At 43.3% G+C, this 24,302-nt stretch overlaps 1 protein-coding gene and 1 pseudogene across 4 annotated transcripts in view; one reads left to right on the top strand and one right to left on the bottom strand.

The window, feature by feature from the left end:
- Nucleotides 1-24,302, bottom strand: part of RAP1GDS1 (Rap1 GTPase-GDP dissociation stimulator 1) — a 214,137-nt gene that overhangs the window by 27,308 nt on the left and 162,527 nt on the right. For 2 of the 4 annotated variants that reach the window (XM_043972756.1, XM_043972754.1), the window contains 6 exons: nucleotides 14,637-14,762; nucleotides 9,338-9,481; nucleotides 9,048-9,179; nucleotides 7,795-7,929; nucleotides 4,823-4,948; nucleotides 3,499-3,638 (listed from right to left, as the gene is read on the bottom strand). In XM_043972756.1, the coding sequence (XP_043828691.1) occupies nucleotides 3,499-3,638; nucleotides 4,823-4,948; nucleotides 7,795-7,929; nucleotides 9,048-9,179; nucleotides 9,338-9,481; nucleotides 14,637-14,762 (803 nt within the window). The remainder of the gene's footprint in view (nucleotides 1-3,498; nucleotides 3,639-4,822; nucleotides 4,949-7,794; nucleotides 7,930-9,047; nucleotides 9,180-9,337; nucleotides 9,482-14,636; nucleotides 14,763-24,302) is intronic. The other 2 variants (XM_043972753.1, XM_043972755.1) reach the window with 1 other exon arrangement.
- Nucleotides 5,509-5,761, top strand: LOC122732536 (annotated as a pseudogene).

Genomic DNA, 24,302 nt, shown 5'->3' with positions numbered 1-24,302 from the left:
CCTGCTCAGCTACAATACACTCCCTGGAGAGTCAATGAGGATGGGTGAGTTTTAACCTTGATCAATGAGGAGCCTTTGAGCTGCAAAGGGATTGGTTTCCTGTCATGCTTGGAGGGAGACTGCAAGAGGACTGAGAAGAAGAACTCATTTCCTGAGGGAAGTCAGTTTAACCTTTTACATGGTTAATAAAGAAGAAAACCCCTGAGAAGAGAATGTAATTGGTGTCCCAAGTAAAATGAATGGTAAGACTTTAAGAAGTGAGAAGTCGGGAGCGGCTAGATGGCGCAGTGGATAGAGCACCGGCCCTGGAGTCAGGAGTACCTGAGTTCAAATCCGGCCTCAGACACTTAACACTTGCTAGCTGTGTGACCCTGGGCAAGTCACTTAACCCCAATTGCCTCACTAAAAAAAAAAAAAAAAGAAGTGAGAAGTCAAGAGTAGAAGTGATGGTTAGAACTGACACAGTTAAAGAATCGTGGGGCAGATATGTGGCACAGGAGCATCTAGGTGGCACAGTGGATAAAGCACTGACCCTGGATTCAGGAGATCCTGAGTTCAAATCCAGCCTTAGACACTTGACACTTACTAGCTGTGTGACCCTGGGCAAGTCACTTAACCCTCATTGTCCCACCAAAAAAAAAAGTATCGTACATAATTATGGTTATGAACGTCTTCCTCTAAAGAAGGGTGGCACCTTCTTTATAACTTATCACCTTAAAGAATGGCCCAGAGCACCTTGAGATCCAGTGACCTGCCTAGCGTCACTATGCTAATATATCCATGTACATAGAGTACAGAGTTTTAGAACTGACCACACTCATTCTTGGCCTGTATGGATGGAGTAGCCACTCCTTATCCGCCTCCTTGACTCATCCAGAGTTCTAAGGTGCATACATACAAACAGACACAATAGCTGAAGCTAAGGAAAAGGATAAGAATGATAAGGAATAGAGTAGAGAGAACATAGGGCTGAGGACAGAACCTTAGGGAAGACAGAGGTAGAAGAATGAAGAGAATATGTTACCATGGTGGCCAGGGAAGAAGAGAACATCTGGGAAGAATGGGTTGGTCAAAGGGCTAGGGATCATGAAGCCTAAGAAGTAGACATTGAGGGAGTGCCCATCAACTGGGGAATGGCTGAACAAATTGTGCTATATGAATGTAACGGAATACTACTACACTGTAAGAAATGATGAGCAGGTAGATTTCAGAAAGACTTACATGAACTGATACCGAATGAACTGAGCAGAACCAGGAGAACATTTTACACAGTAACAGCAACACTGTACAATGAATGACTTAGATATTCTCAGCAATACAATGATGCAAGACTATCCAAAAAACTCATGATGAAAAATGCTTTCCACCTCCAGAGAAAGAACTGATAAGAGTCTGGATACAAACCGAAGCAGACTATTTTTCACTTTTTCTCTCCCTCCCTTCGTTTCTTTCCTTCTCTTTTGGCTTGAATTTTCTTCCACAAAATGACTAATATGGAAACATGTCTTACATCATTGCACACGTACAACCTGTATCAGATTGTTTACCATCTCTGGGAGGGGGCAGGGAGGATGAGAAGGAAGGAAGATAGAATTTGGAACTTAAAACTTTAGGAAAATTAATGTTGGGCAGCTTGGTGGCCCAGTGGATAAAGCACCGGCCCTGGATTCAGGAGGACTTGAGTTCCAATCCGAACTCAGACACTTGATACTTACTAGCTGTGTGATCCTGGGCAAGTCACTTAACCCTCACTGCCTTGCCCCCCCCCCCCAAATTAAAATTGAAATTGTTTTTACATGTACTTGGGGAAAAATAAAAGTATTATTTTTTAAAAGTGTTTTTGTAAAAGAATGGTGACTGAAAAAACAATGTCGGTATTAGATGAGAGGTACAAGAGTAGTGGCATTGCATAATCAATCAAGTGTTTTTGGACTGATGCACATTATCATTAGATCTAGACTACTGTATCTGGCAATGAAAGGGAGGAGAAGGACAGAGTGGTCACCAGGAGGCTTATTACAATCTTGGTAAGGTATAGCCTATGTAGTTACTTTCTCTCTTCTCTGCTAAATGAGGCAGAGAGAGAATTGAATTTCGTAACTAATTAGGCATGCTAGAAAGGCATATTAAGGCAGTCCCTTTAACTTATTCTAATAGCTTAAGTACAGTGTATAGACTGTCTGTAGCTGAGACAGAGAGAAATTGTAACAAATGGAGCCAATGAGATCAAACACTCTTCAAACTTGGTGAACTGGAGTCTGGCTCCAAGATAGGATTCAAGATGAGCTAGAAAGGAAGATTTAAGTGTAAGTCTAGGGGAAAGACAAATACTACCTGCGAGCTACAACTAATAGGAAGGACGGGCGAGAAAGGTGCCCATTTGAATCTCAGGATTTATTTCCTTGGAGAGCTTCCTCCACAGGAATGTAGTGATCAATATTTATTTGCTATATTTAGTGGTAAGTAGAAAAAAAGGATAAATTAGAATGAAAATATTTGTTAAGTACTTAAGTCAAAAAGGCAGCCTAGAAAAGTCATGCTAATGTTAGGCAACACTCTGGGCCAGAGACTACAAAGGTTAAAGCGTCTGCCACCTGGTGGAAACACGTACTAATTGCAAAAAAAAAAAAAAGGTACTAAAGGCTGAAAACTAGCTGGGATGTGCAATCTTTCCAAATTGGGGTTGCCCAGTGGGAGAAAAGCCCCAGTAATTCAGTTTCCTTGCCATTTTCTAGTTGTGTCCTGTGTAGCTCCTCTATCCCTCACTGGAGCATCCCCTCAAGCACCCAGCATATCAGGAACTACATGGTTGACTGACAAAAGGAAAGATAAAATTCCCTGATGTGCCCCAGCCTCAAATCAGCCTTTAGTTTCAACCTCCTTTGCTGACTCTTTTGCTAGAGTTGCTGACAAGCGACAACACTTGATGGATTTGAGTTTGAGACTCTCTCTGTTCTCTTGCCTTTGTTCTAGGAAGTGCCAATAGCAATGAAAGAACCAAAAGCATTCAGAAAGTGTGTGTAACAGAAAAAGAAAGAGCTAAGAAACCCAGCTGGAATGGCCTATCCTCTTCTGTCTGCATTTTGCCGTTTCCAGATGTTTACACAGGGAACAACTGTCTGGCAATCTCTCTACCTTTAATACTGTTTTTTGGTTGATATGAGGGAAATCATCATAAATCATGGCATACAATGACAACATGTAAGACAACACATAAAATGCTTTGCCAGCTGCCATTTTTTTTTAAGCCAAGCCATAAAGACAAGTATTGGGATGACAGCATTAAACACTTGACAGATGAAATGCTGAAGCTCCTGCCAGAGAATGATCAGAGAGATGGTTATTCTTTTATCTCTTTGTCAGGAGCAGTAGTTGCACACAACCATGTTAAGAACCGACTCCTGCCTCCTCTGACATGGCCTTTATGGAATAGGTGGGTCTGGCTCCTCACCGCCCACCCCCCCACCTTCGCTCTGCAGCCCCGCCTTCTCAACCTACTTTTGACTTGCTGTGTCGGATGAGGGCAGAAAGGAGCCTGTTGGACTCCCCCATGACGCCGGCATGGTCTTTGGCTTCACACCATTCCACCAAACGCTGCACTAGTTTTACATTCTTTCCCAACTGTTCAGCAGCTTCTACTGTAGGAAAAGAAGGCAGAGAACAAAGGAAAGACACCATCAGGGATTCAGCTGAAACAATCTGCACATATCAGGAGGCTGGAGGTGAGCACAGGCTCCTAACACAAAGCCATTCCATGAAAGGAGACCTCAGAGCACTTCACCCAGCCCGGTGATCTGACCTGTTCCCAAACAACGGGCCCTTTAATGCAGACTGACAATGGATACCTTCATCTTCTTCCAGTAAAACTCACAGCCCTTTAGTGCCTGGGCACCCTGGCACTGAGGGAGGCAAAAAGGATTCCATTTAAGGAAACGTTTTATTAATTCTACATTCCAAAGTATCAGAGGCATTGCAGATCATTGGGGGGGGGGGGCACAAATGCTGGTCCTTGTAAAAAGAAAGCTTTTTATTGTGTTTTCCATAACACTTTAGCAGGTTTATCAAGTCTTAGCCTATTTAATGAAGGTAGAAAGGAAAGCAAGGTAAAAATGGACATGGAATAGAATAAAAAGAGGGGCGTTTTCCTGACTTGCTTATAATGAATGTGTAACGATTGGAATAACGCCACCTGCTGGATACTTACTGTAGAAGAGTTCTGCCCATGAAGGGAAGGTCTTTGAGGGCAAGACCAGGAGTCAGGAAGTGACGCGGGCTAGTGGGAGGAGGAAGGAAGAGACTGGCGCTCAGTCTCGCTCTCTTTTCCTCTGGACTCTGGTGGAGAAGGGAGCTAGAAATGTGCTCTCCCTTTAATAGATAGAAATCTAGGCCTTTTTCTCTCTCTTTACCAAATTCTTATTCTCCTTAATAAATGCTTAAAAGTCTAACTCTTGCTAAAGCTTATAATTTATTGGCGACCACTCATTAGATATTTTAGACAGTTTAGCTAGAATTTTAGCCCTTAACAAATGTCTGCTGGATTCCCAGCTATATAAAGGAATTAAGTAAATACTGAACAGAACTTGATTTTTTTAGTTCAGTATAACTGCTGGGAATGACCAAGGCAAAGGCAAATTTATAATCAAGCATGGTGAGTTTATTTAAGATAATCGTCTTTATCTTTCATTTGATAAATTTAACTCAATTTTTATAAATGTATGTGTATAAAATCTTATAAATAATTTACAGAATAAAAAATGTGAACGTAGAATAGCATTCATAGTAAGCCACAAAAAAGCTACTTAGGTTGAAAAGTATTTTTTACCTTGTGCATCTATTAACATTCTTAATGTTCCTAGGAGTTTGAACTGCACAGGAGGCATCTCAGATTTGAGGAACTTCAGTACGGCTTCTGCAACACCAGCTGACAACATCTTAGCTTTATTTACAACTAGAAAGACAAAAAACCCCAACCTTTAATAAAAATGGAATTTGGATTCTACGTGATTAATATATAATGTTTTCATGTCCAAAGATGTCTGGATACCTTTTTAGAATTTAAAATAAGAAAGCATACTAAAAGAAAAAAGAAGTCAAACTGAGTAAATATGACTTCTCACACTGAAATATTAAAGTATACTTAAAATACAAACAAACAAACAATTTTGGTCAAAGCACTTAACCCCCAAGAAACTCTCTATGACTAAATTGTCTGCAGAACAGTTGCTACTATTACCATTGATAACTTCAGAGGAACAAGGACGAAACACACCTTTTACTTCTTGGCAAAGAGCTAACAGACTAGAAGGGCAAGTCAAGACCTACCTTTTCAGACAGGGAGAATGCTGTTTGCTGGATTATAGTTATTTGTTACAGGGGAAGTCTTCTAGCTCAAAGTTTCTGAAACTGTGGGTTACAACCCCATATGGGGAGGGGGGGGGGGCAAAGAAATTGGGCAGCAGCTTTTGGAGGACGAAGTGCCCTGACAGAGGGACCGAAGGCGCTGCGAACATGGGCCACGAGTTTGGGAACCTGATCCAGGTGAGGCACATCATTTCCTACAGCCTGTCCCCGTTGGAGCAGAAAGCCTTCCCCAGCTACTTCACGAAGGGCATCCTGAATATGTTACGCAGGACACAGGACCCCATTCTGTGGGTCGCCCCTCCCCTCATTTATAGGCTTTTACTTCCTCTATACCTGGGGAACCCAGGAGTTTGAGAAGTCAAAGAGGAAGAAGCCAACCGACTTTGAAGAAGAAAAATAAGCTATACAGAGGGAAGTGCAACAATGTTGGTTACCTGTGATATAGAAGAGGAGTGTATAAAGATAGTTTAAAGATGTAATAAACTTCACATCACACACACACATACACACACACAAAATTGGGCAGCAGTAAAATGTTACATATACCTATTTTATATACCCATATACCCAAGGTCGCATAAAAATTTCTTGGGTGTAAAGGGGTCACAAGTGGAAAAAGTTTAAGAAGTTCTGTTCTAGCTAATGGGGAATGATTTAATGGATAGTGAGCAGAAAAATAAAGAAGGAAAAGACTATCAATGAAACATTAGAAAATACACAGAAGAAAACTAGTTCAGAAGGAGACACAAACTGGGCAATTTTGTTACTGTTTGGTATAATATGTATTAAAAAAAATAATAAAACAACTGCACCTAACAGAAGCTCATGGTTTTATACATAATTCTCTCTTTTCTTTTTTTGGTTCTTTGAGGTTTTCTGGGGTGGGGGTGGGGGGATGTTTCTGTTTGTTAATGAATAACTTCATAATAAGAACTAAAGATTTTTAAAAAAGAATAGTTGTCAATCTGTACCGCCAGAAAGAGTTTCCTCCCCAAATTTAAAACTCATAAACTTGGTAGCTAGAAATTCTTTGATCCCAAAGGACAGTGGCATAGTGATTTCCCCCCTTGATTTCTTGTTTCTTTTCTTGAGACTCGATCTTCCTATCTCCCTATCTAACCTGGGTCAGAACAGTGGGGGATACTCTTGGGTGCAACCCCAACAAAGATGACACGAGAGCTTCACCCACCCCAAGAATGCCATACCTACGCCAGGCACCCCTACTGGTGGGCTCTTCCTCTCAAGGACTCATAAAGTGATTTTTCAAAGGTTGGGTGCCCATTATGTAAAGAGTTGGTAAAAACCCATTATTTTTGTAACACCCTAACTATTTTTCTTCAAGTAAGGATGCTATCAAAGAGCAAACCCTGTGGGAAATGAATATAGCTTCCCCCTAGCTCCTGTCTCTGTAAGATGTCACCACAACTTATAACGAGAGCACAATATCAAGGTACAGCATTTGTATAAGTCAACTCAATATGCCTTTATGAAGGGGGTACACAGCACTGTCCTAAACTTGGGAGGACAGGGGATACAAAGACAAAAACAGAACAGGCCATGCCCTAAAGGAGCTCACATCTTACTGGGAGAGATATGGCATGTACACAGAGAAGTAAAATGCAAGGTCATCTGAAGAGGGAAGAAGTATTAACAACAAGGTGAATCAGAAAAGGCCTCCCTGGCACTTGAAGGAAGATAAGGATTCTAAAGGGCTGGGGGAAGAGGACAAGCTTGGCAGACAGTCTGAAGGCATGGATACCAGGCCCATTGGATGGGCCAGCTATAGGAGGCAGCCTTAGCTGGCATGTAGGGTGGGAGGAGGGGACTATTATAAAGTAAAGCTGGAAAGCTAGGTTAGAACTGGACTGTGAAGGGCTTTAAATACCAGCCTGAAAAGATTCCTCTTTATCCTGTAGGACAGGGGCACTAAACATTTCTGAGCAGATGAATAACAGTCAGAGCTGTGCTCTAGGAAGATTATCTTGGGAGCAATGTGGAGAGCAGATTGAAGGGAAGAGAAGAAGAAGCAGGGAGAACATTAGGAGCCGATGAGGGAAGACTGATGAAAATGTAGTCAAGTCAGTGGACAGATGGGGTCAGAAGTAAACAATGTGGTGGAGCTGGAATCAACAAGACTGGATCTTGGTGGGGGGGGAAGATAGTGAATGAGAGGGAAGGTTAAATTCAATTGGAAGAGGTATGGGGATTGCAACAGAAGCTTGGCCAGCACACACACACACACACACACACACACACACACACACACACACACGTGTTCCACAGAACAGGTCTGAGGGAAGTCACGTCACATGAATGCCTCAGTTTCCCTGTGTGCATAATAAGGATAGCAAGAAGCATTTTCTCCAGGCAGGCGGGCCAATCCATCACGAGCAGTAATTGCTCAGGAAAGGCCTTCTTAAGCCTGAGGCTTACCTGGTATTGCCAAGTTTCTGAGGGCGCTCAGGGCCGCATGCTGAACAGTGACGTTTCCGTCCTCCACGTGCCTGTCTAACAGCTCCATAAGTTTTTGCACAATTCCATTGTCTACCATATGGATGCAATTTCCATCTGAACAAAAGGAGAGTGTTATATTGTTTCGTATCCCAGTGGAGTTCACATACCTGCTATCGTGACCACCCCACCAAAGTGGGGAAATAAGAATGGAATACATCACCGACATCGCACCCCTTACCTGGAGTAAAACCAGAAGTAAACCTCAACCCTCCCCCCAAATTTCCTAAAGACAGCACAAAAAAACCTGGCTCACGACAAGTTTAACAGGTCCTTGGGCAGCCAGTTGATGTAGTCAACAGAGTGCTAGACCTGGGACCAGGAAGACCCGAGTTCAAATCCTGCCTCAGACACGAGATGCGTGGTCCTGGGTGAGTTATTTAACCTCTGTCTACCTCAGCTTCCTCATCTATAAAATGAGGTTAATAACAGCACCTACTTCCCAGCGTTGCTGTTAAGGATCCAATGAGGTATTTTTCAATGCTCTGTAATTCTTAAAGCACCACATACATGTCAGTTCTTAGAAATAAGCATAAATAACTGGTGTCTCCAAGCTACTGTTAAACACTACCCAAGCCAGAGAACTGGCTTGATGGGCGCAAGAAAAGGAACTGAGTAGTATACATGGAAAACAATACTTCAATTCAGGTGATTTGCAAATCTGGGAGTTTAACATCTGAAAGAGGACTTTGCTCTGAATATTGGGGATTCCCAAATCCAAATGAAAAGCCATCAGCCAAAGGAGTATTTCCCCTGAATCAGAGAGCCTCTTTTTTTTTTTAATTTTTTTTTTTTGGTTTGTTTTTTTGGGCAGGGCAATGAGGGTTAAGTGACTTGCCCAGGGTCACACAGCTAGTTAAGTGTCAAGTGTCTGAGGCTGGATTTGAACTCAGGTCCTCCTGAATCCAAGGCCAGTGCTTTATTCACTGCACCACCTAGCTGCCCCCAGAGAGCCTCTTATAGCGATAAAGGCAAACCATCTATCCAGGGTGTCCTCGGGATATGGGAAGTCTTAACATCCTGGTTCCCAAGGGGAAGTCAGTGATTTTCCAACACTGCATAGAAACGTTGGGTCTTTCCTCAAGAATGTCAGATTTCGTGGCAGTTGTGAGACTCCTTGTGACAGTGCAGATCCTCGACAAATGGGAATTTAAAAAAAGAATTCATCGACTCACCGTTCCTGGCAAAATTCGCAATAGCCAAAGCTCCTGCGAGCTGTAACTGATGGTTATTGGAGGGAACCCAAGAAAGGACCCTTTGGAACACGCTGCCTTTGCCTCCTTCAAACAGTTTCTGCATGGACTCATCTGCACACACACAATTAAACAAGTGGAAAGCGGTTAGTTTAAGGGAGCGTCTAAGCCATCAGATTTTCTACAGAAACCAGTACAAGAGGATGGTATGTTTCATAAATACCACAGGACAAAAATCAAGTAAAGCTCTCATAAGAATGCTTCTAACTCACCTCCGAGAAGGAGTAACACCATCAGATCTGAGGCCGTCTTCAGCTCAGCAATATCCTCTTCTCTCTCACCGTCCACCGTCTGTTGAACAACCTCTAGGAGGCATTCGACTAGGCCTGCATCAACCAGCTGCAACTTAATAACATCTGAGAAACACGATGAGTCAATCAATTAATCTGTAAGCTCCTATTAAGTGCCTCGTGGCTGGGAGCTAGCTAGCTAGGGAATGCAGTAGATAAAGTGCTGGACTTAGGGGGCGGCTAGATAGCACAGTGGATAAAGCACCAGCCCTGGATTCAGGTGAGTTCAAATCCGGCCTCGGACACTTGACACTTATTAGCTGTGTGACCCTGGGCAAGTCACTTAACCCCCACTGCCCCGCAAAAAACAAACAAATAAAGTACTGGACTTTGAGTTGGGAAGATCAGAGTTCAAATCCTGCCTTGGACATTAACTAGCTATATGGCCCTGAGTAAGGCACTTATTCCATCTGTACTTTGGTTTCCTGATTTGTAAGACAAGATCTGAGTTCAAATCCTGCCTCAGACACTAATTAGCTATGTGACCCTGGGTAAGGCACTTATTCCATCTGTGCTTTGGTTTCCTCATTTGTAAGACTGGGATAATCATAGTACCTACCTCGAAGGGCTGTGGTAAGGCTCAAAAGAGGTAACATGTAAAATGCTTTGCAACACTATATAAATGCTAGGTCTTATCGTGACAGATACTGCGCCAGGGGTTGGTGCAGCAGTCTTTGTTCGCCAGAAGCTTATATTCTAATGGGGAAGTGCTGGGTAGATAGAAAAAATATAAAATACGGGGCAGTCTTGGCAAGGGGGCCTGGGGAAAGGCACTAGCAACTGGTGGGGGAGAGAGAGGGAAGGATACTCATAGAAGAGAGCTTGGACCAATTCTGAAGGAGACCACAGACTTCAGAGGGGAAGGCGAGAAGGGTTCCGTGTTTGAGGTCGAATATGGGTCTCAACCTCAAGAGAGGCCGAGCTGAGGCAAGAGCCCAGTCATTTAAAAATAGTAGCTAGCATTCATCCAGCACTTTAAGGGTTGCAAAAGGTCTGCAAAAATATTTGCTTTACAAATATAGCCTTGTTTTATCCTCACAACCACCCTAGAAGATAGGTGCTGTTATTAATACCTTCATTTTACAGATGAGGAAACTGAGGCAGACTGAAGTTAAACAGACTTGCCCAGGGTCACACAGCTAGTGTTTGAGGTTGGATTTGAACTTAGGTCTTCCTGACTCCAGGCCCAGTGCTCTATCCACTGTGCCACCCAGCTGCCTTAGGGGAAAAAAAGGGAAATCTAGCAATTACATGGTTGATAATGGGCCTGCTTAGTAGATTTAAAGAACCCCAAGAAGAACAGGAAATAGCAACAAAATTCCCTCCATGTTTTTCTTTTTAAAAATGTGTGTATGTTCTAGCTTAGCTCAAGGTGACTTAGCATCTCGTACCACTTTTTCCAGGATTGAATACGTGTAATGATTTACCTCTATTATTCAGAAAGTATGATACCTGTAAACACTTACGGTTTTCAAAAGGATAATTTAACTCCTTAAAATCATTCTATATAGAGTAGAATAAAAAAGCAACCTACATTATAGTAGCAAATGGATATAATTTTGCAGTTTTTACTGTTTTAAAGAAACTATAAAAAGGAAATCACTATCTGTAAAATTCAATTTAGAACAATCCACAAAATGATTCATTTGGACCCCTACTCTATGTCAATCAGTATTAATCAGTTGGTATTTTGCATAAATCATATGATAATATAATTAGATAAGTTCTTATAGTAGGCCTTTATAAAAGGCTTCAAACTTTAATGTAATATTCACTACTTGTTTATCGAGTTATGAGGCTCACTTTCATATAAGCACAAGAATGCTGACAAAAATATCTCCATCCAGTCTGACTCAAATATCATGTCCAAACCCAGCATGGCTGGGATGCCTTGATGCTTGGGAAAGTCCTCCAACTTATTTCTGTACCTCCAGACCATTCTTTCTTGTCCGGCATGAGCTTGTGACCATCTTATGACCACTTAGTCAGTGGAGAAGCCCCATGCTTCACCCAACCCGTGACCACCCTTGCTGATGAGATTCAGTATTTAGCCATGCCTCTTTTGCACGTCTGGGTACCAAACTCTAAGAAAGCAAGGTCCTGGGGACCAGCTCAGATCATGAGGAAGATCTGGGGTCCATTTCATTACAGGGCACCACGGACCCCTTTCTAAAATGCCACTGGCTCTGAGCTCTGCCTCAGTGGGTTTTTCTTGCAGACTGGGCAATGATAATCCCTACAAGGATATGCAGATTTTGCTGCCAGGTATTCTTCCAGCAAACAATGAATCAGTCAAACATTCACTGAGCACCTCCTATGTGCCAGGTCCATGCTGGGCCATGGATATACAAATATATAGGCTACAGTCTACCAGACACAGGAGGGCCTCCACTCCAGCTTATCCCATCTGCAGCTTGTTTGCGCTCAGCTGTCTCCCCCATTAGAGTGTGAACTCCTTAAGAGCAGAAACTTGTCTTTTACCTTTACATAGGATGGGGCTTGATCAAAGTTTACTGACTGGCATTGGACTGGGGGGAGGATGTGACACACAACAGCATTCCTAACTTCTTCTGGTATTAGTCAGCTACTTGGGAATAGCTTCCTAAGGAAGGTGTTTGATAGGAATTAAGGCTTAGCAAATAAAGGGGGAAGGAATCCCAGCACAGAAAAGAGGAAATGATTCTAAGTGCTGACAACAGGATAAAGACTGGGCAGAAAAGTTAAGTGAAGTCAGACTGAGGGAGAAGTAGGAAGGGTCAAGGGTCACGTTTTTGCTTTAAAGCAAAAAGCAGCCTGCATTGGGGGCAGCTAGGTGGCGCAGTGGATAAAGCACTGGTCCTGGATTCAGGAGGACATAAGTTCAAATCTGGCCTCAGACACTTGACACTTACTAGCTGTGAGACCCTGGGCAACTCACTTAAGCCTCTTTGCCTCGCCAAAAACAACAACAACAAACAAACAAACAAACAAAAAACCAGCCTGCACAAACCTGCATGAGATCTAGGTGGTCCTGGGCCAGAGGAAGAGGTGAGGGAGAGGGAAGAGAGGGAGTGCTAGGTGGCATTCAGGGAACATTCTGGAAGGACTAGAACTGGTGGGGAAGATAAGGGGTAAAGCTCGCCCCCGTAATTTCGGTTCTTCTGCCACTGGACCTGAGTTATCATCCCCCGTCATGGTCAGAATTTCACCATTCAGGATCTTGCTATCTCTGCCCCTCTTAGCTTGCACTTATCTGTTTATACGCTGTATCCTCTCAGCAGACTGGAGCTTCCTTGAGGATATGAACTGTTCTCCATGTTTGTCTGGCACATGATGGGTGATTGAATAAATAATGGCTGAAATAAACTTGTGAGAACGTCCCCCCACCCCCAACAGGGCAGTAAGCTCCAGGAGCATCGAGTCGGCACTTTATATTTGTTGAATCAAACGCTATTAATTCGACAATGCCTGCATCTGTGTTCTCTCAGTGAATTAATCATTCGCCCATGATACTCAATTCAACCTATACATAACCTCTGTCACACCCTTTCAAAAGAAACAAAAGTGTTTCTGTTGATTTGGCTAAGAGTTTTTCGAGTCACCGGGATTAGTTGGGGAGGTGGGTCTTTAGAGGCGCAGAATACAGCTATTCCATGGTGCAGGACAACGCTGCTCTCCCTCCCTAACACCAAGACCATGACTAAGGAAAATCACGAACAGGGAACAGTTATTAATGATTTTCACGGCCACCTACCTGGTTAGTTGCTGGTACAAAACCTCGGTATTTTCCTGCCCCTAAATCGCTGACCCCACAAAGTTCATGTAAAAAGACAGAGAATGTTCAACCAGGATAATTTTTAAATAGGTGCATTTGCACCGAGTAACACAGAAAGTAGGGCGTTTCCTTGGTTACAGAACACTGGACTGTAAATGTGCTTTGACTTGAATTAAAAACTGTGATGGAAGAGGTCTTTCTGAAATAAAATCTAGAATACACGGGTTGTGCACGTTTTTTTTTAGAGTGGTGGTTGGACCGCCTTCTGCCTTACGTAGACACTGAAGGACTGCAGGTAGAGTTGGCTGTGACACAAGAAGTAATGTGTTACAGGTTCCCAGATATGCAGGCAGCAACCCTAACAAATAGGCAAAGGCTGCAGTCCACTGCAGAGCAGTAAAACAGGCCAGGAGAAGATGATGACAAAGAAGTAAAAATGTCATGATTCTGAAATATTCTAGGAAATGTTAAATGTAATACTTATGTATGAAATTCAAATCCAGGGGAAAAAATCAGTTAGATAGCATTTTTCTTTGCAAGTGTTCTTTTCTTGTGCTGTTCTTTAGGTGCATAGGTCAAACCCAATAAAGAAACTCATTTTCACTTGCAATGACAACAGAGTTGTTTCTGGGTCTGAAGGGTCCTCATGCTGGTATATCAGCTGATCTATTCTGTATTATCAAAGTGAATGGGAATAATCACAGAAGAGATCAGAGCATTCTTGATGAACACAATTTGGAAAGAATCACAAGGACATTCTGAATCCCTTGTCACAATTTTAATTCCCTGAAAAATTAATATTTGCCCGCTATGTGCAGGGCATTGTGCAAAGTGCTAGGAGATAAGAGCAAAAACAAAACAAAATCGTCCCTGCTCTCAGGGAGCATATATTCTATCAGAAGACCAACAGTTACAGATAATGAGTGATTTGGATCAGATTAAAAACCTCAGGTCCCTTCCAGCTTGGGAAGACCTTGTGAATTTTTCTTACTCACTATGTGACCACTCAAAGTACAGATTTGTTGTGGCACGGACTGAAAGATGAATGGGACATAGGAAAGCTGATGAAAAAGGTCTAAATCGTCTGCTCTGTTTATTCAGCATACACGGTGCTCTCAAATAGCTAACACAGACCACATCAAAGAGAGAGGGCATGTAGTAAACTCTGCATTTGGTACCAGAGGATCTGGGTTTAAATCTTAGCTCTGCTGCTTTGCAGGTTTGACCTTGGGCAAGTCCCTTAACCTTTTCAGTCCCCAGGGGTCTAACCTAAAATAAAAAATGAATATTTGGAATCAAATATGCCTACTATCACTTTCTGACCCTGAACTGATGTTAGTAATATGGTAAGTGGGAAATAAATCAAGATATAAATACAGCCTTAAAATTGCTGGCTACTTAACCAGAATTTAAGAGAGACCCTGAAAAAGACAATGATCACTGAGGAAGGGCCATCGATTTCCTCACCGTTTTCTGCCAAAGGAGCCAAAACTTCAAAAATCATCTCCTTTTTATCATGTTCTCCCTGCTTCTTGAAGAGTTTTACTAACTCTTCTGCGATGTTTGTGTGTGCAAACTGTTCTTTACTCGACTCTGCAAAATAAGAGAATTGAAAGTATATTAAGGAAGCAAAGTTCTGAAACTGTTTTCTACTTCATTCATTCATTCCCGGGTCATTCTGTACTAGGAGTCACAGATGCACATGCTCTTTAAAAGACAGGAACAATTCAGTCTGATACTTACTGCTACCCAAGTGAAAGGGAAGATGTCTGAGGCTTCAGGGAAAAATGTACTGACCCAGATTATTATCTGCAAGGCTTTCGATTTCTACAGTCACATAATGTATAGGTTGTCATAGCAACAGTGAAATTATGAAGTTATAAATTCAGACTTCCAAGGCCTTCCATAAAAGAGGAAAAAAATAAGCCATGCCTGACTACATTTGGCTTTGCTAAGATCCAAAGCTAACACTCTTATGGCTGGTGTCATTAGCAGGGGCAGGCCTGTCGGGGCATTGCTCATATGGATTCTGAAGAAGATATAGCTCTACAACAGCTTAAAAGGTATTGTTAGAAACATGAGTCAAGGGGCAGCTAGGTGGCATAGTGGATAAAGCACCAGCCCTGGAGTCAGGAGGACCCGAGTTCAAATCCAGCCTCAGACACTTGACACTTACTAGCTGTGTAACCCTGGGCAAGTCATTTAACCCTCATTGCCCTGCAAAAGAAAAAAAGAAGCAACAACAAAAAAGAAACAGGAGTCTACCAATCAACTGGCTTTCATTAAGTGCTTTCTATGTACCTGGTACTGTGCTAAGCACTGGAGACACAAAGAAGGAATAAAAGTAGTCCTTGCACTCAAGGAGCTTATATTGTAATGAGGAGACATGTACATAAATACATATGTGTGCACGTGTACACACACACACACACAGTAATCTTGGGGGAGAAGGCACTAGAAGTTGGGGGGTGGGAGGAAAGGAACCAAGAAAGGCTTCCTACTGAAGGGGGCTTTTACACCAAGTCTCAGAAGAAGCCAGAGATGTCCAAGAGGGGGAGACAAAAGAGGAGTGCTTTCCAGGGGGGAGGAAGAGCCAGCAGAAACTGATAGAGGCTAACCCCTGCTTCACTGCTTTTAGGAGTCTGAAGTATTTAGCAGCCGTGTGCCGATGTGATGAAAACTAGCTCCATGGTGTGTGTGTGTGTGTGTGTGTGTAGGATTCCTTTCGCTTTCAGAGTGGGGGAGGGCCAAAGGTGACCTGGGAGCCTTTTTCAGTAACTCCCCCAATTGCCTGGGGCTTCAGCTCTGCAACGAGGATGCTTCCTCCAAAGGAGACAGTTTGTTCCTGATGAGGATGACGTGAAGCCTACATATTGTCGACTGTTTTCCTGCTCCTGGCAACTTCTGCATTTCAGAAGCATGAAATCAGTTCTGACATGGCTGAAGTAGCCTTGTATCCAGTTACAGGCTTTCCCTCCTCTGTCAAAACATGGCATTAGCATCCTTGCATTCTTATGTTGCCAATCCACATCCCAGTGCCCAAAACATTTATCAAACTGAAACCAACATAAAAACTTCGTGATCGCCCCAGGGATTGTACTTAGCTTGTGTTTGACAGCATGAAGCAACAATGAACTGTTATTTAATACAGGAGTTAAAGGATTTCATCTCCAACTGATCCTTCAGGGGAAACTCAGGTGGGCAGAGTGATATGACCAGTATGGAACACAGCCAGGACATCCTGACATTTGAATAAAATGTCACTGGATTTTCACCAGCCCTTCAGCAAGAAGCTTCATTTCTAATATGATTTGAGGGTTGAATTAAAAATAAGCAGTTTTAGGGGGACTGTCTTGGAAAGAAAAAAAACAACAACCTGGTTTCAAAGAATGTGCAACTTTGTATTTTCTTTATATAATCATTTTAACTTTTAAACATTGCAATTAAAAACTTATTTTGCAATAATCTTTTTATCCTCCATCTGAGGTAACCTGACAACACAGATTCCTCTTCACTATCTAAAATTTTTAAATAAAAATTGGCATCATTTTGACCAATAGCAACTCCAGTGTTCAGAGACCTGTCAAAAGCAGAAGTCTCTGTTTATGTTAGATACATTTTATCCAGACATACTCAGATTGAAGAAATGAGACCCAAGGAGTAAATAAATATCTTCCTGATACAGCTCTCCTACAACCTGCCATCCCCCTAAGTGGTTTATCATCTATCTTTGTGATGCAGTGTCAAGGGGCAGTGAACTGAAGAGTCACGGGACCTGGTTTGGCCACTTACTCTCTGTGTGACTTCAAGCAAATCACTTAGCCCCTCTTGGCCTTGGTTTCCATAGCTGAATGAGGGAGTTGAGTTCAGTGACCTCTGAAGTCCCTTCAAGGGCTTTCTCTCTCCCATTTCTGGAAAGAATGGCGCTATGACTTTCTTAGTCCCACTCCCTCCTCGGCACCTTCTAATTTGGCTTCCATTCAGATGCCACCTGTGACCTCCTCAGCGCCAGATTCAATAGCCTTTTCTCAGGCTCATTACCCTTGACTTCATAGAGCCACAGGCACATAGACCTGAAGCTGGAATTCCAACAGCTTCATTTCAGAGATGAGGAAAGTGAAACCCAAGGCTTAAAAGTCACAGGTAATAAACCTCAGTGGGAGTATTTGAATTCAGGTCCTTGAACTTAAGAGCCAATGCTGCCTCCTATTGGATGCACCTGGGCTCTTCTGTCTCTTAGTTACTTTTCTCTGACATCTTTCTGCTCCCATCACCTTAAGGTGAGCATTTCCCAATGGCTAGCCTATATCCATCACTGACTCCCAAGATTTCAACACTTACCTCGATGGGAATGATTCCCAATCTAGTCTTTTCTCCAGAGAGCTCTATCTCCTCCACCAGGGTGTCCCAACAGCACCTCAAACTCAACACACACTGGATTCACTAGCTCTCCATCTGCACAATCTATTCCTTTCTCCTAAATTACATTTACTGTCAATGGCAGTACACTTCTCCACACTCAGATTAGGATCCTTGCCAAAACCTTTCCCTTTCCTCACACATATACTTAGCTACCCCCAACCCCTAGCAAGCCTACCTATTGCCACTGTACTCTCCTTCAAGGTTCCATGACCACCACACTAGTCTAAGAGCCTCCACCAATTCTAATGATTGCAAAAACTGGTCTCCCTGACTCCAGCCTCATCTTCTCTAACCCATTTCATACTCCACAGCTTACATTAACCTTTCTGATGAACTTCTGCAATTTAGTCATTATTTGGTTAAAAATCTTAAAGAGGTTCCTCAATCTCTGATGAAGAAAATGCAAATTTCTTGGTTTTATAACCAAGGTCCTACAAAATCTGTGTTCATTCTCCCTTTTCCAGCCCTATCTTCCTACTTCCCTTCAAAAAACCTATGCAACAGCTGGTGAGACATGAGTACATTCTAGGCATGGGGGATACCTTGTACAAATGGGAGGTTGAATACAAAGTTCCAGAAGCAATGAGCAGTTCACACAGGTCAACTGGAATGTGGAATGCATGTGTGCAAGTAATGTAAGAAGACGTTGTAAAGGAAGGTTGAGGCCAGACAGTGGAAGTCCTGAGATGCCAGGGTAAGGTCTTTGTATTTTACCCTGGAGGCAATACAGAACCACTGAAGGTTCTTAAGCAGGAGTGTGACATCATGAAGGCTCAGGAAGATTATTTTAGCAGTTGTGTTGTAATGAATTAAAGAGGAGAGAGGAAAGGCAGTAGGGAGACCTATTGCCAAAGGAGGAGATAAAAAGGTATGGGTTGAAAGAGTTAGAAGAATCAAGGATGACTCCAAGGTTATAAAAATAGGTGAGTATAGGATAGAGGTGAGTGAATAGTGTCCTTGACAGAAACAGGGATGTTTGGAACAGGAGTAATGGAGAAAGGACAATGATGAGTCCCATTTGGGACATGCTGAGTTCAAAGGTTGTGGAAAGGAGGTTGGAGGTAGTAGGAGGTAGTTGTAGATTTGGAAGTTCAGTTCTTCTGAAATTTAGAGAAGACTATGGCTGGATAAAGAGATCTGGGCATGACTTTCTCCCAAAGAGATCACGGGATCAGATAAGGCCACCAAGGGAGAGTGGAACAACAGTCTTCAGGGGAGGAGACAAAATCAGCAAAGGAGAAGGAAAAGGAATGGTCTGATGGGCATCAGGAGAATGAGGTGAAAGTGATGTCAAAAAGAGAAGAGACAAGGGGTTCTGTGGAGCCCCAAGGACACAAAGGTAACAGGTTGACTTGTAGGATTCCCCCAGAGGTTCAAGTTGGAATGAATGCACAGTCAGCAGATTTGAATTCAGACGATAACAAAAAATAAATAAGAGGATGGGAAATCAAACAATTTAATTCAATAAGTACTTCCCTTTTTCTTCTCCAAATTGTTTACAAAATGTTTTTTTTTTAAATACATTTATATTGTTCTCTTTTGTTTTTACATTGTATGGTGAAACAAATGAAATATTTTAAAATGAATTTTTTTTTTAAGTGAGGCAATTGGGGTTAAGTGACTTGCCCAGGGTCACACAGCTAGTAAGTGTTAAGTGTCTGAGGCCGGATTTGAACTCAGGTACTCCTGACTCCAGGGCCGGTGCTCTATCCACTGCGCCACCTAGCTGCCCCGAAAATGAAATTTTTTAAAAGTCTGCTTATATGATTTACAGGTATTAAACCTCGCTTATGGTAAAAAAAATCATCAAAAGATTAAAAAAAGTGATGTCATGGAAGCAAAGTGATGAGACAGTATTTAGGAAGTGATGGCTATCGGGATGAATGGCTACAGAAGGGTCAAGAAGCACAAGGCCTGAGAAAAGGTCACAGCAGCCAAGAGACAACTGGTCATTTTCATGATGTGTTTTGACAAGAGGGATGAGAACAGGTACCACCTTGGAACCTCGGAGAAGATTCAGGTGAGTTGTGGGGTCAGAAGTCTGACTGATTATAAGGATTAAGAAGTGAGTGAGCAGTGAGAAAGTGGAAGCAGGAGGAATAGTTTGAGAGGAGTCATAGAATACGGTGGGTTGAGAGGATTTGGGGGTCCTCGCTGGAGGTTTTTTAAAGGGTGAGTCGGATTTGACATATTTATAGGCAGTAAGGAAGGAACCGGTGGCCAGGAGAGGCTGCAGATGAGAGAAGGAATGATCAAGGGCATAAGTTGCAAGATCAAGGCCACCACTACAGGGGTTAGCCATACAGAGAAGAGCCAGCTCTTCCTCAAAGACCACAGCAAAGGAAGAGGGGAACAGATTTAAAGTATGCAGTCAGTGAAGCTGAGTGAGCTCTCTCTGGGTGACCTCTTTCTGAGAAGGCTCAAGACTGAAGAGAGGCTCAGTGAGGCCAGAGGAAAGAAGGTTTATTGTGAGAACAGAGAGGGAGGGATGGAGGGACTGAGGGTGAGGACAAAGAATAAAGTGAGGCAGAGCCAGAAATGGAAAGATAAGAGATTATAATGAAGGGAAACTTCAGAGTTTCTGTTATTGCTGTTGCATAGGTATGGGTTATAGTAGTTAGATGGTGCAGCACAAAGAGCACTAGACCTGGAGTCAGAAAGACTTGTGGTCAAATCCTGGGCAAGTCACTTAGCCTCTATTTGCCTCAGTTTACTCATCTGTAAAATGGGGATAAAAATAGCACTTACCTCCCCAGAGTTGTTACGAGGACAAAATGAGATAATATTTGTAAAGAATTTTGCAAACCTTACAGCACTACATAAACACTAGCTGATAGTACAAGTAGTAGTAGTAGAGGAAGAAGAGTAGTAATATGGAGAGATCTAAGGCATGAGGACCCCTGTGGGTATTTAAGGTAGAGTGATGGTTAACCAGGAGGCCAAGTATTCATGAACACACATTATGAAACTGTTCACGCGTGCATGTGTGTGTGTGTGTGTGTGTGCGTGCTTGTGTGAGACAGAGAGAGACTGGGGGCGGGGGGAACACATGGAAAAGACTGAACTTGTTGAGAGACTCTGAATAACTAGTAGCCATTATCTTATGTCTCAATACACAGGTAAGTGAAGCTCAGAGGACAGTGTGGAGAGTGATGACACAAGAGGGGAGGTGTGGAAGCAGCAGAATGGAGGAAGACATCAGGCAGGTTCTACCACAATGGACAAACCGGGCTAGGGAGCTTCTCTCAACTTAATCAACTCAGGGTGTCCTCAGTGCACATCTCCACTGAATATCCTTATCCTGCCGACTGCTGAGTGACCAACAAACATCTCAAACTGTTCTAATATCAAACACCAACTACCAAGGACCTGAACTGAGTCTAGCCAGGCTCAGAACAGTTTGTATGTCATGTAGAGTTGGCCTAGAACGAGCTGCTCATTCAATGAAGGATGGGCAGGGCAGAAGAGCAAAGTGAGGCCTCCATGTTCCCCGGGGTGCTTCTGGGGATAGGTTTAAAAATGGTACTGCTCATCTTCATCAGCTTACATTACTCTTGCCTCTGCTCCAAAATTTTCTGTGCAATGACTGTTGTTAATTGTTTCCCTTCACCCTATTCCCTCCCCATGATATTTATTATCTATCTTCTTTCACCCTATTGCTCCTCAGAGGGGATGTGCTTCTGACTGCCCCCTCCCCCAATCGGCCTTCCCTTCTTTCACCCCTCCCCTCCTACTTTCCTGCAGAGTTAGATAGATTACTCCACCCAATTGAGTGTGTATGTTATTCCCCCCTTGAGCCCACTCTGATGAGAGTCAGGTCTCTGAGCCAATTCTGATGAGTGGAGGGCTCATTCACGGCCCCATTCCTCCTTCATCTCTCTCCCCACTCCATAAACCCTTTCCTGCTTCTTTCACATGAGACTTCACCCCATTCTACCTCTCCCTTTAAAGTACTATATAAATGTAGTTTACTATTAAAAAAAAAAAAGATGAGCAGGATGGTATCAGAAAGACCTGGAAGGACCTGCATGGACTAATGCCAAGTAAAATGTCCTGTATACAAAATAACAGCAATATTGTGAGATGATCTACTGTGAATAACTTGGTTATTTTCAGCAATGCAATGGTCCAAGACAACTCTGAAGGTCTTATGAAAAAGGCAATCCATCTATGGAGAGAGAACTGATGGTATCTGAATACAGACTGAAAGATAATTTTTTTGTTAGTTCCTTTATCTGAAGTTTTGTTTTTGTCTGTTTTCTTTCACAACCTGGGTAATGTTTTGCATGACTGCTCATGGATAGCTTATATTGAATTCCTTGAGTTCTGGGGGGGTGCGGGGGGGGGGGGGAGATTGCAGGGGAGAGGGAGGAAGAGAATTTGGAACACAAAGTTTTTTTAAAAATTGATGTCAAAATTTGTATTTTACATGTAATTTTGTAAAATAAAGTTCTAAATATAAAATAAAAGAAAAAAAAAATAAATGGTCCTAATGAAGCACTTCCAATACCTGCACATTTATGGAGTAAACTGTGGCTATGAAGCAGGGATGGATGGAAATAGAGAGTATATCCTTAAAAACGGTGCCTTGAAGATAATGGCAGTGAAAAGTTTTCACGACCTCCAGCAATGCTGTTCTGAGAAAACTCCATTTTCTATTTAGAAATTTTCTCTGACCTGAGTTTACCTTCAAAGTAGCCAGGAGGGGCTGAAAATGATTTTGTCCCCATTAGAAAAAAGGGGCAGATACGGGATGCGACAAGCTTTTCCTTTGTTAGGGATAGATGGTAGGGATCATCACTGACTAACTGCTTTGGGAGAGGCCCACTGAAAGAAGGCACATATCTGTGTAAACTGTTTGGATCTGAATGGCTTTTTTGAAGTGACTGTGTAGCCAAACGCTCATTTGACTAGGCTAATGTATGTAGACTGAATGCCGGTTCAGGGGTAGCACCAGGGAGACCAACAGTTTAGGGTGTGTTCCAACCTAGGGAGACCCCTGGAATTTTACGATCATCTAGGAGCTGCTTTGAGGTTTCTGTCATTGGGCATTGGAGGCACCAGCTAGAATTGTGCCACACTTGCTTGGCTATGATTCTCTTGTGTGAGCCATTGTGGGAGGCACTTGGGAGGCCTTCTGGAACTGAGGATATGGACAAATGTGCCAGCTGTGTCCTGGTAAATGCCTAAGCACAAGCAGAGGGGCCACAGCAGTTTAAAAAGTTTCCATACTCATTCTTGTCTGCAGTTTCCAGTGAGGGAGCCATGCACACCACACACATTTGGTGTCCTGGCAGAAAGAGCTACCGCTTGTACATGCCAGACAGAACACGTGGATAGGCCTAGGAGTCTCTGGTTTGATGTCTCTCCCTGAACCTAAGTGACCAATCCTGAGTTGGACATTCACAGTCTTGGTGGCAGGCCTTGGGAGGTCAGAATGCCCGAAGTTCTGGGGCCCTCTACTGCTAACAGGATGGAAACCAGGACCTGAGGACTACTGGCCAGAATCCTTCAGAATTGCCAGATCATCCAGTGGGACAGTTTCTGACATCATCGGCTATGGTAGGCAGGGGCAGGGATACTCTGTCAAGCCAGGCCCAGCAAAGGAAGACAGAGTTAGGGCCCAGAAGTAGCAGCAACCACGAGAGGACTCCTGCCAAGCGCAGCAGGGCCGTAGCAAAGCAGGCTGGCAACACTTTCTTACAGAGAGGAGAAAGATTCAGGTACGAGCATTTGGGGGAAGAACTGGGCCCCAGCAATGCAACAAGTTCAGGCCTTAGCAGAGGAGAGGGTCAGGCCCCAACAAGAAAGAGGTAATGCTTCACCCAGCACAGATAGGGCAGTAGAGCTCACGACCCAGGAATGGCGGAAAAAGGCAATGTCGGGGCAGCTAGGGGGCGCAGTGGATAGAGCACCAGCCCTGGAGTCAGGAGGACCTGAGTACAAACCCGGCCTCAGACACTTGACACTTACTAGCTGTGTGACCCTGGGCAAGTCACTTAACCCCAATTGCCTCACCAAAAATAAAGAAAGAAAGAAAAGAAAAGAAAAGAAAAAAAGGCAATGTCAGTAGCACCTGATACAGCACTAAAGACCTTGGCATTGGGGGACAGCTGCTGATCTGGGCAGGGTAGATAGTGGGATGGGCCCCACGGGCCAGAGAGGAGGGCTCCAAGGGCAGCAGACAGGGCACTAGGATGGGCAATAGCAATGGCAGGGCCACAACTCTTTAGAATCTAGGCCCTTATACAACTCCAGCCCATGGAGGGCTTTGAGTACCAAGAAGGGGAAGGTGGATCCTCAGAGACCACTCACGAGGTAAAGATTTCATACTCCTCATTCGCTTGCAACCTGAGAAGGTCCTGGCGGGTGGGCCAGGAAGTGGGTGGTGATGCAGGGCAACACTCTCAGACCTCTGATGAGGACTGGGCCAGGAAAAGCTGTCAGCTTTGCTGCAGCCTTGCTGTTCTTGGTGCTGCTCATATCACCCCTTTACAATGAATGTAGTGGAATACTATTGTGCTTTAAGAAATGATGATACTGTGGGGGCAGCTAGATGGCGCAGTGGATAGAGCACCGGCCCTGGATTCGGGAGGACCTGAGTTCAAATCTGACCTCAGACACTTGGCACTTACTAGCTGTGTGACCCTGGGCAAGTCCCTTAACTCCCCAAAATTTATAAGTGCTACATTCTTTTAAGTCAGTGATGAA

The sequence above is a fragment of the Dromiciops gliroides genome, chromosome 6 (assembly GCF_019393635.1).
Source record: "Dromiciops gliroides isolate mDroGli1 chromosome 6, mDroGli1.pri, whole genome shotgun sequence".
Lineage (NCBI taxonomy): Eukaryota > Metazoa > Chordata > Mammalia > Microbiotheria > Microbiotheriidae > Dromiciops > Dromiciops gliroides.
The sequence above is the reverse complement of the archived record's forward strand: the minus strand, read 5'-3'. Positions and strand labels throughout refer to the sequence as shown.